At 42.0% G+C, this 12,470-nt stretch overlaps 1 protein-coding gene across 6 annotated transcripts in view; it reads right to left on the reverse strand.

Annotated features, from left to right (window-relative positions):
* Positions 1–12,470, reverse strand: part of Osbpl6 (oxysterol binding protein like 6) — a 71,673-nt gene that overhangs the window by 28,239 nt on the left and 30,964 nt on the right. For 2 of the 6 annotated variants that reach the window (XM_051166177.1, XM_051166178.1), the window contains exons 9-12: positions 12,238–12,330; positions 7,950–8,024; positions 3,116–3,281; positions 357–490 (exon numbers count right to left, since the gene is read on the reverse strand). In XM_051166177.1, coding sequence (XP_051022134.1) covers positions 357–490; positions 3,116–3,281; positions 7,950–8,024; positions 12,238–12,330 — 468 coding nt within the window. The remainder of the gene's footprint in view (positions 1–356; positions 491–3,115; positions 3,282–7,949; positions 8,025–12,237; positions 12,331–12,470) is intronic. The other 4 variants (XM_051166182.1, XM_051166179.1, XM_051166180.1 and 1 more) reach the window with 3 other exon arrangements.

The raw sequence follows: 12,470 nt of genomic DNA on the forward strand, positions 1-12,470 counted from the left end.
TGGATTGAATATATTCTAGAATATTCCTTAACCATGTTAATCACATATGAATGTTCGTAGGGTTTTTGTTTGTTTGTTTGTTTGTTTCTATCTGGAGCTATCTGACAAATGACCCCAGACATTAACTCAAGTAGTAGAAATAACAATTATATGTGCTCAGCAATTTCTGAAGTACCTTTTCAGTCTTACCTTGATGGACATTTTTGGAGAAGAAAAACTAATACAATTCAATACTGACTCTGCAATGTCTTGGGAGAATGCCAGAGGACCACGCCACCCCCAGAGCTGCTGACCTCCACCCTCAGCCTTGCCTAGCACCTTTTGTTGGCCATGCATAGGGCAACCCTTGGGTTTACCTGTGACAGGGACTGTCGGAGCCTGGCCATCTGTGTGCTGTGGCCTTTGTTGTGATCTCGCTCAGAAACCATCTGCTTCAGCTTCTCCTTCTCTATGGCTATGCTGTTAAACGCAGACTTCAAAAGAGAGTGCACTGAGGAGGGGAGAGACGGGAGAAACAAACACTGAACGTGGCGGGACACACACGCAGGATGCCAACTTCTGGGGCTACCAACGGGCATCTAGACATTTGCCAGAAAGACTAGGTTATAGTCTAACTAAAACACTCAGCCTTTAGAAACAAACAAACAAACAAAAACCCCCAAAACTAGTCTTAAATAGAATCTGAGTATCTGTACCCAAAACAAACATGGCAAGAGTAATTAATTAAAATGGAAATTTTTCTATTTCATACCAGCTGAGCCAACACAGATTTTTGGAAGCAACATCCAAAATGTCAACATCAATTCTAAACATCAATACTTAGACATTAACTCCTATCTTTAGAGGGGAAAAAGAAAGCAGGTTTTGTTTGTCAGGTCTGATGATAATATTTAGAGATATCCTGTTAAAGTGCCATTGGAACTCAAGAGTTATTACACACTCATTGCACAGAGTGTGCACCTCCAAAAAGAGCTCTTTATAAGTCTTGTCAACATAAACCAGGCAGGGGATACAGAAGTTCTGACTGTTTCCTTAGAGTGGAAAATGATTTGCCTTTAAAACCAGCACCCATGTTACTTTCTCAGCAGTGCCTCAATGTCAAAGGCGCTTTCCCTTAAAAGCTACACTAAAACCGACACCTCTCCCCTCATTTCCTACAAACCTAACAACCTGTCTTGGTAAAATCTGAGGCAGTCTTGTGGTTTCAGCCACAAAGGGTTGAATCTACAATTCCTATTTTTATTTTAATGGCGTTTCAAAAGCATGTGAAGTCCTCAAAAAAAAAAAAAAAAAAAAAAAAAAAAAAAAAAAAAAAGGCATTTCCTTATTTGGAAAGGGTTATTTCTAGAAGCATTGAAATCCAGTACAGAGCAGTGTGGCCAGAATGAAGGGTGGTGGTGGGCAGAGCGGGAAGTGGAGAGGTGTCAGCAACCTAAAGAATTCACAATCTCTTCCGGAGATAAGACTGACAGTTGCTTTTTATTTTGCAGTGCTGAGACAGAACCCTGAGCCCCAGCAGGCAAGATAGTGGCCTACTGCACCCCCAGCCTCACGATGCATTAATTCTTGTGCAATATTCCACCAGCTGAAAGCTAACAGTTGTCAGCTGGGCTTAATCCTGCTGCTGGCTCTTAAAACGCCTCATAATGCCTTTCCAAAGGGTCCAGTCAAGGCAGAGACCTGTCCATTCTGTCCCCCTGTGTGGAGCATTTGCGTATCTGCGGGGGGCTGGGGAGGCCCCTGTAGTTTCAACGTAGGCCTTAAAACTCTGTTGAGACTTGAGTTTCCCCGGCTGGAAGCTTCGGGGCTGTAACCTATCAAACAAAGCTCTCTTGGGATTCCATCAGATTCATCCTCTCCCTGTGCTGCATCCTCCTGTGGGTCATCTCTCTCCAAAAGCTGCCAACCGACCCCAGAGGCAAAAATAATGGCTATGAATCTGACCTGCATGGACCACCAATGGCTCTGATGCCAAAATTAGAATCCAGTTGAAGAAAACAATGACAAATGTACTTATAAGGAGTTAGGAGATGGCATCAGTAGACAACTCCATAGAAAAATAATAAAATGATTGCTTTAGGATTATGAAATGAAAGTGATAGCTGACTCTACTGTAAATATTTGACATGTGAAACTTAAAGAGCATCACAGTGACAAGAGAGTCGATCAGATGCTGTGGCTCTTGTTAAAACCACAGCATAGCCTTGCTGACATTATACTTTTTTGCTAAGTTTCCACAGATGTTTTCAATATGCACCTTTTCTTTTCTTCTTCTTCCTTCTTCTTTTTTTTGGGGGGGGGTTGTTTGTTTGTTTTGTTTGTTTTTGTTTTTTGGAGACAGTATTTCTGTCTCCCTGGCTGTCCTGTAGACCAGGCTGGCCTTGAACTCAAGAGATCCACCTGCCTCGGAATTAAAGGCGTGCGCCACCACCACCTGACATTCACCCACGTCTTATTCTAACCATATAAGATCTTAATTAGCAGGTTTGCATGACATGTTCTATTTAACGCACCTTGTCAAGGATATTTTCAAACTTATGACCAGCAGCCTCGGGTGAAATACATTACAATGAGGCATGAAGTGTGCTGAAAACCAACACAAGGTGTTGCTGCCGTTGTGCAAGGAATGCAGTGGGAGCCATTTTGCATCTCTCAGCCCAGGATCCAGATGGACGTCATTGTGTGAGCTGAGTTATTGACACACGGCAGCTTTCGGCAGGGCACTTGGTTGATTCTTGACCCCGTTTAAAAATACAAGAGTGAAACTTGTTTGACAAAGGAATATATTTTTTCCTGCCTAAGATTAAGTAAATATGTGTTATTAGATAACTAAAAGACATTGAAAAAAATGATGGTTAGAGACAGTATCTTGCTGGGATGCCAAGGAAACCCCTTTTTTGTTTTTCTGTTCCTTTCCTTTCCAATGACAAGTTACCCAGTCAAATTTGAAGGTTACAATACGCATTGTCCCAGTAGGCAGACACTGTCTTGCATATTTACAGAACCCTACCGACATATTAACCAGTTTATCCTGCTGTTACCGCCTACACAAAGATAAAACAACGAATCTTTTATCAAATTATCCACTGTCAAAGAAAACACCTTCTTGTGTTACCTTTCTGTGCAATTAGACAAAATTCTTCTTGTAGCTTGGTATAATCCGTGGAACTTTCCAGAGGGTCAGTGAGGTGACTAGGAGGGGTCTGGAACTCAATATCTGCACAGAGGTTTGGGTTGGAGGAATGCAGACGCACTGGTGACATGGTGGCGCTGAAAGGAACCTGGAAGGGACGGTATAAATTGTTCAGGTGTCACCATGTCCTGTTCTACCATCTCCTGCCCAGACAAGGCCCTTCCTGTCCTTTACAACATGCTCCCTTACGAGGACGCGCTTGGAGATTCTCATCCTCATTTATCTTGCTAGCAGTATGGGCTGGGAAGGGGGAGTCTTGTTTCTGATAGTTCAAGAATTTCCAGGACTCACTGGGCTTTCATTCATACAAAGAGTATAACCTCAGAACCTTCACTCGTCCCCAAAAAGAAAAGAGCAATCTGTGAGCCTGTTCTCACACAGGATGCAATTTATGTTCACTTCTCTTTGGGCCTGTGCAGGATCTTAATAAATACATAAAAAAATATGCTTAAAGGCTCCTTGGTCTATAGCCACTGGTGGGGCAGGGCGGGGAACAGCACACTTAAAGTACATACACTAATGACTTAAAGAGACCCAGTCAGTTAAAAATATACTTACTAGAATATATCTTCACAGATGAAACATACCATGTGAGTCTTTCTTGCCCTTTGCCTTTGTGTGTTACACACGACTCTGTCACATGTGGCTTGTGAAGCAGTGAAAAGCGCTAAGTAGAAAAGGTCCTATGACTGTAAGACTAGGCTTGTGCCGGGTGAAGGCAAAGTACTTTCTTGTCCTTTTTAGACAAATGCTACTGGCTAAGAATCCTTGGGAGCTGGAAACACTATTCTTCTAGCAAGTCTACCAGTAACCTTTCTCTTAATCTTACTACCCAGATGTTCATCCACCTGCCCTATGGAGCCATACCACAGATGCCATAAAAGCTGAAATTTCCACAGTTGAGTGCTAGCTCTTTCTTTCTGACTAACTTGCATATTTCCATAGGAGGAAGGAGGCAATACCTTGGTGCATGAGTGAGTGAATGAGTGTTTGTGTGTGTGTAAAACTATTAATTTAAAAAAAAAGTTTTTTTTTATAATTAAGTTTCATGGATTTGATAAGTGAGAGAGGATAGGATAAAAGGGCTCTCACTCTCTCTCTTTGTCTCTCCCTTGCTCTTTCTGACAAAAAAGGTGGAGAGAAATTAAAAAAAAAAAAAAAAATCTGGCCTATGAGCTATGACTAGACTGAGGGCCCCACTGATGTAGTTCACCTGTTAATGTAATTTATCTGGGAAGATATCAAAGGGAAGAGGATATTACTGAGGAAGGGAGAAAATGTGGAACTTCCCCCACTAATGCCAGCTACACTAAGCATGTTAACATAGGTTCTCCGAGGCGTCCAGAGGTATCAACGCCATTATCTTTTATCCCCAGCAGTGGCGACAGTGACACTGTGCTGGGAGATGTCAACAGCTGTCTATCTTATGAGGTTCAAAACTTCCTCCTGTCCCAGGAATGAGTCATTTGAGAGAACGGAGCGCTGGGTTCCTTTATTTTTGGAACTCTTGTCTGGGGTACTTCTGTGACAGCCATGTCACAGGACCTTTGGGGATACTGAGAGAAACATGAAGTCTCTGTAGAAAATGATTAAAAGTAGACCGAAGAACATTAAGACAAGCAAACGCAAGTGTCTGGTGTGGGAGAGATGAGGGCCACGGGAAGGCTTTGTGTCACTCAAGGATGGTCAAGGACTGAAGGATGCAGGCAGCGAGGTGTCTCTTCTGAGTGGGTGAGGCGGGGGCTGCACTAGTCTAGGGAGGTGCTGCAGAGGGGCCCCTGTGGAAACACTCAGAGTCCAGGAGAGTCCCACACTTGTCTGTGATAAAGGCTTCTCTACTGAATGCTGGAATCAGATGCCAAGAAGAAACAACATCATTTACAAATTTATAATTTGAACATAACTGAATTTTAAAGTGACTCCTCAAACAGAAGTGGCTTTGTATATGCCTCACGGGGAATCAACTCCGTGCTAATTGCAACCAGACAGTGTTCTGGGAAAATTAAAAATGATTTTTATGTACTTTCAACTGAATTAAATAGTTATTTTTTTATATTAGGAAAAGCGTGTTGAATGGGTCATTCTTCATTGAGGAATTTGTAAAATAGAGACTATAAACCAGGATGTATTGGCGTCACTGACTATTTCCTCAGCTTGGACACTCGCTCAGTTTTCATTCATTGGCACTTGGACATCATTTGGACAGAAAACATTTTAAGCGGTAACCATCTTCTTGTCAGCAGTGATGGCTAGAATGGGAGCTGCCAGCGCCCCCGCGGCCCCCCCTAGTGCTTAGAGCTGAGCCTCTCCAGTATGGATCTGAGCCTTCCTCAGCAAAGACCCTCAAGGCTTCCTAGAAGCCCTAAAATGGGGAGGACGCCTGGTTCTGGAACATTCTGATACTGGTAACTGCAGTATGGAATGAAAATGTTAGGGGATGCCCTGAAAACTCACTTGAAATTAGGTCAAAAGAGAAGTAAAGTTGTGAGGAGAACTGCTGGCCCCAAATGTAGCAATGACTGTGATATAAGAAGGCACGCCAGTCGTCTAATAATAGCAAGCTTAGAGGTGAGCCGCGGTGAGAAATCCCGTCCGTATTCTGCAGTTTGCATTCAAGGATACGTTTGAGGTACTGTTGGTTTGGGGAGCTTTGGTGTTCTCCCATAGTTTGGGTCAGTGTTTCTGTGTTTCCAGCTTGAAGTTTTATGAGCTTTGGCTAGTGGAGGAAGCTGCCCATTCTGAGTGCCAGTTAAGGCCCAACAAGAAAAAGCCTTGGATGCATCTCCTAAGGTAGAATTTTCTTTGGTACAAAAGTCATTCACCCCAGATGCCTGAGTGGATGATGATGAAGCTGACAAGGATTCTATAAAAGGATTCTAGGCAAAAGGCTTCTAGAAGGACAGGGTAGGCTCAAATGTAGGCTAACGTCAGTGTTGGGAAGAGCAGGGACACTAAAGAAACGGGGAGGCTGAGTCAGGCCACTGGGGTTGGGGATGGTGGCTAGGGGTCGGTGGCGGATGCTGCTCAGTGCCTCTTAGGCATAGTCAGTGGTATCTCCTAAGGAGGCCAGTAACCACCCAGCACCAGTTCGTGCTGTAATTATTTTGTGTTGACAGTACTTCCCCTCCCCCCCCCGGGAATCATCTAAGTTAATTTTATCATTTCTGTGGTCACAGCTATATTGGGATGTGGGCATTAATGCTTCTTACTTTAAAAAGCCTTTTCCTCTGCTTCCAACTGAAGAAAATATAAACTTACTCTGTGCAAATACGTGCTGTTCCTAACTTTATTATTTTCACTGTACGCAAAGCTTAACCACCAAACCCAGAAAAAGCACAGCTGCCTCCCCGCCTGATATCCTGGAAGCTCGTTATGAGAGGAAGCATCAGCAGCTTCACAAGAGAACTGATTTTTTTTTTTTTTTTAACTTCCAGACTATGATATTGCTGCTTCTCTAAAGAGTATTTGGATTTCTTGACTTTATTCCTTTAGCTGGCTAGGTGTCTACTGTCAGAATCTGACACTGAGCCAGCAGCAGAGACTTCGTTCATTTGCATTTGAATATTATCCACTGAGCCATAAGCGCAATTTCAGTAATGACTTGGCTCAAATATTTGTAAAACGATGAATGTAGGAGTCAGTCCCCTAATTAACTCCAAGTCCCTACTTGTTTCAATAATCAAAGTAATTTGTCCTGTAGTCTGCCTAAGCACGTACATATCACACCAGAGCTGACCACAAAGTTGAAAACCAAGAGCCCTCAGTCCAGAAGCTAGTCTATGGTGCAATCAAAACCTTCTCATTATTATTTTTAGAAAATTTAACCTTGAAATATATCCTAATTTTAGCAAGAATACATTTGTTATTAAGTCAGAAAATATGTAACAGATAAAAATTAGCATGCATGATTGCTATGAACTCAGGAATCTATTTTTTTAAGCGAACAAGATCTTGGGATGGATTAACAGTATGATTTACTTTTATCTGGCCAATGATTCCTGTGGTCAGGTGTTCTGTCTTGTCTTGTACATGGACAGTCACGGTTCTTTGTCTGGTCTACCTATGTCCTTCTATCTATTCTTTTGCCTCTTGGGGGTAAAAAAAAAAATGCCTTTCCACATATGGATTAGACACTGTCTAACTTCATGTTTGTTTGTTTGTTTGTTTGTTTTTTAATTTCCACACCATATTTTCCAATGTTCAAGCCAATAGTCTTGCTATGTGTACTTTGGGTAGCTGTACAGAGATGACATCTACCTTTTCTTATCCTTTCGCTACTGTCTCACCTCCTTCTCAAGCAGTTATACTGCTACACACACACACACACACACACACACACACACACACACACACACACACACCCCTTACTTCTGTAATAACATGACTTTTCTTAGAAAAACAAAAATCAGTTAGCAAAGGCTCTGGTATCAGTATGGAAAAAATAAGTAAACAAAATACCACCATTTAAGGAAATTCTCCCATCTCAGAGTCCCATCACAGTTTCTCATACTCAGTTAAACTTGAGTTTTAATCATTTCTCCCGATGACAGTAGAAAAAAAAAAAAACGGGATTAGGAGCCAGTTCTTGTTTGCAAAAAACCCACATCCAATTCCTGCCATGCAAGGAGAGCCAAAGAACACTCCAAAGTGGTGCCAACTGGGTAGAGCACAGGTGATCCACAACACACTGGTGGCACCAGCACAACAAAGTCCCCCTTGCGCACAGTTCCTCGTTTGCAGATGAAAATCCACTCACTGTTGTAGCCACTGCCGCCGCTAGCCTCTGCCGGCGCCGAGCTGTGTTGAACTGGCCCTTCGCAGGTGGCCCTTCCTGACAGTGGACGGGAGAAGAAAGGGGGGTAAAAACATGGGGTAGGGATGAAGAGGGGGGGAGTCATGGGGGAATGAAAGATAATCAGACAGGAGAAGACAAGTTTTAACTGTAATTGACTTCTCTTAAAAAAAAAAAAAAAAAATCACCCTAGCACTGAAACAGGTCAAAGGGACATTCACGCGACAAGGAATCCTCTGCAGATCAGTCAAACACTGTGAGTCCACTTCCTGAATATGATCCCTACCCCAAAAGGAGATGGGGAACTATGAATGAACGGATCAATGAGGAGTCTGTTATTCTAAAGTAAATTGAGCGTGGGCAACACTTTTTAAAAATGCGACGACACCTTGTACTAAGACAAAAGGCATCCAAGGTAGAAAAGAAAACAGGCAAGCTCAGGGGAAAGTAATTATGTAAAATGTAAAGGCAAAACATCCAAACTCAGAGAAAGGAATAAGGAGAAGAGAAACAGCAGTCTTTAGTCCCCAACTCAACCCCTTAACAAAAAGCTTGCTGGAAGGGACTAAGCATTAGGAAAGACTGATGGGATCTTCAACTTGAAGACTTTCCCAAGGTGGAGGCCAGTCCTACTAGATCTGGGCTGGGGGGACCATGCCTAAAAACACCAGCTGGGAAACACTGAGAACGCAAGTTCTATTTAGTGCCCTGCACAGACCTAATGGCACCTCCTTCTCGCTCTGCAGTGCTACCTCAGGGTCATGGACCCTGAGCCTTCAAGGTTGGAAACAGCAGTTGCATTTCAGTTAGCCAAAGTGAAGTTTCTTAAACTAACCCAACATCTGACATTAAAAAACAAAAACAAAAACAAAAACAAAAAACCATCACGACTACTGTCATCTGTATGGAATGGTAAATGCTTTGAATTCTCACATTGCTGATTCTCTTTTAAAATTTCCAAATTACTTTCATAAATCTTTTGCATGTTTATGTATGTCACACACACATCTATTTTCTACAAAGGTTTTCTATACAAAATCTCTACATTAAATGTAATAAAAGGAAGAACTCATCTTTGCATGTCAGTGTATTTTTGGGATGTGGGGCCAGGACAGCTTCATGTGATTGGAGGGTAGTTTTATTTGCTATCTAGGACTTTCTCTAATTTACTCTATTAATAACACAGGGCCACTGCACTTCTCTTCTATAGCACTTTAGACTATATGGTGTTATTGAGATTTTTATTTGAACAAAAAAACAAAACAAAACAAAACAAAACAAAACAAAAAAAACCCTGAGCTTTGGGAGACCCAGATGCTTATTTTCTTTAAAGATAATTAATCCCTATATAACCTTCAAGACAAATGCTGACCCCATAAATTCTGCAACAGATTTCTGAGCGCAACAATCCAACGGCACCTAGTACAAATATGACCAAACAAATCTAACATTTAATTTCATGTTCAGGTAAGGTGAGTCATCTCCTTTATGCAAGAATTCGTTATCAAATATCTTGTTTAGCACAGGCTTCATTTTCTACTTCCTGGAGTCAATTAAAAAATCATTTACCGTATAATTCTTTCAAGCTCACAGCTACTATAGGATGACAGATGCAAAGCCCAGTGACACAATATCAACATTGCTAGTGATCACCACCCAACTACTACTGCCACACAGCCTGCTTCCTTCACAACTGGCCAGTGACTTAAGCTACAAACAACAAAAAATGAGTTGCCATGATGCGAGAATCTCTCAAACTGGAAAGCGAGATGATAATGCACTCAAAACAAATGTGTGGCACCGTTAGATGGAATTCTCATCATCAAAAAGCTTGGAGAATGGGAAGGAAAAAAGAGCTAGGATGAGGAGGAAGGGGGAATCAGGAGCCTTTAATCTACTATGGTAAAAAAAAAAAATAGATGTTATGCCTTTCTGTAGGCAGAAGACTGCTGAGTAATCTGCTCCTGCTGGTCATAGCCAGTGCTGGGTGACCTTGTCATCACCAACAGGTGTGCACGTTGAAGGAGCTCCAGGCCTGCTCTAGTCACAGAGGCTCCTGACGGCTCTTGGAAGAGCTGCTGCCTTATGCAAGCAGAATAAATGTTCAAGGGGGAATGACAGCAGCTTCTGCACTGCTCCAGCCAATGACACATCCTTTAAGTCTAAGTGGAAGCAGATGCTTTCTGGGAGTAGCTAACAGCTAACTGCTATCCAACATCTACGTTTCTACTCAAAACTGCATCTGCTCCTCTGGAAAAGGCACAGTGGCTGCAGGAACGGGGTACACTCAGATCCCCACCTCGACAAGAATCCCAAGTGCCATCTGTGTCACTACTTGGTCAAACAAAGCAAGAACGCCATTGTCGTGAAGTTCCAAGAAGCCACACAAAGATATGCCTGCTCTTGCACCAATGTCTTCTGATGACTCACACAATCCGTATAATTTCTCTGCACAGTTATTAACCAGAGCTACATCCTGTTTCCTCCAGGGGAAAGATGGAGCCAGTGGGCTTGTGCTGGGGGTTTCCGGCTCCCGCAGACAGCCAGGGAGTACTGTGCTTAGATTTGCTGAGAGCCAGTCCACTCAAGACAATCTGTTCAGTGGCACGCGTTACAGAAACAGATCGAAATAGTATCTATGACAAATGGGCACGTTCTTAGGTGCTAGCCTTCTTCAATTATTTTATTTAAAAGAAGAGTTTTTGTGGCTGTAAAAATGGTTCTACTTCTTAACCACGAGACCATGAATACAAAGCCTAAGAAGAAACAAGACAAATCGTAAGTGCAAAACAAATGACTATCTTGCGAGTTTCTTGTGAAATCATTCGGCATGTTCTCCCTATAGCACTCATCCTATGAACAGAGCGGGAAGCCCACAGAAGAATCCTGCTCAGGGGAGCACACAGAATTACATTCATGGGATGCAGACGTTCTGCATAGAAACACTGATGTTTACCGCATGTGAAAATTTATCATGACTGACATCAGATTAGGAAGCACACCAGCAGTTTGTTATTGACACGTTCAGAATTACAATGCATAGGGTGTTATCCATGCAGCCTGAATTGGAGAAGGATTTTACTAATTATCCAGAAGAAAGGAAAGAGCACTGAAGTAGATATTTTACTTTTGTGTGAGGACCTCAGTTCATTGATATTATAATTAAAAAAAATGAAATTGAAGTTGAATTTTAACTGTACAGAAGATAAGAACAGTAGGGATATTTAGGAAGTAATATGATTTGTGATATGAGGGGCTTTGGGCGTTTACCATATTCTGTTATCACTGAAATGCAGTAATGTAAGAGGATCAGAGTTGAACATTTACAACTATCTATTGCAATTAACACTTTTATTTCAAGGAAATTTATCATGAGCTATGGAGATTTTAGTTTCAATTTTAGAGTTAGTCAGATACTATTTACCGTTGTAATTACAGAATTTCAGAGTTGAGACAGAATTCAGTGATCACTGAATTAATTTTATAACCAGAGCAGGAGCAAATCAAGTCTAGAAAGAGTAACAGAAATGCATAAATTATGAGGTCAGAATCATAGTGATCACTCATGCCCTGGGGTGCTGATTTTAACTTACAGTACTTCCCACAAGGCTTTGATAAAACCGGACAAAGTTCGGCCATAAAAGAGCTTTCTAACACTGCATACAGGAACGTACATTCCTGCCCACCAGCTTTTCGGCTTTGATTTGATTTTATTTAATTAATTTATTCATATTACAACTAAATTGTTATCTCATCACTTCTATCCTTCGGGAGGGAGGGAGAAACCACTTTTGATTTTTTTTTTTTTTTTTTTTTTGGTTTTTCGAGACAGGGTTTGTCTGTGTAGCCTTGGCCATCCTGGACTCACTTTGTAGACCAGGCTGGCCTTGAACTCACAGTGATCCGCCTCCCGAGTGCTGGGATTAAAGGCGTGCGCCACCACTCCCGGCCCCACCTTTGATTTTAAAGAGGTTTTCTGTCTAAGTTTTAATGTTTCAAAGGTTGTAACTGAGGGTAGAAATCTTACTGCATGGCCAAATGGGGTCATTCTTACCGACCAAGGTCTTTTGCACTCATGTCCAACTAACTAAGACAAATAATTCAATTTTTTAAAGATAACTTTGCCTGCAAAGAACGGGTTTAAAATGGTTAAATGACCTTCAACCTCACACGCAGGGGCTGGTACAGACCGGAGACAGGGACCAAAGCTTTCAACGTGACAACGCAAAGCAGCGAGAAGCAAAAGCCATACCTGCAGTTGTGTTTTTGTGTCTTTGCTGACACTTTTTGTTCTCCAGCGTCTTGTGACCCGCTTGTCTTTCTTTGAAATATCTACACAGTTAGCCTACATTACACAAATAGTTAAAAGCAACAAAGGATTATTAAGGTCACACAGATGATGGCGCATACAAAGAGCCCAGAAAGTTAGTAAAGAATTGTTAGAAGCCCAAAGCAACCCAGCCAAGGGAGGAGGCCATTATACTG

This window comes from Acomys russatus, chromosome 24, assembly GCF_903995435.1.
Source record: "Acomys russatus chromosome 24, mAcoRus1.1, whole genome shotgun sequence".
Taxonomy (NCBI): domain Eukaryota; kingdom Metazoa; phylum Chordata; class Mammalia; order Rodentia; family Muridae; genus Acomys; species Acomys russatus.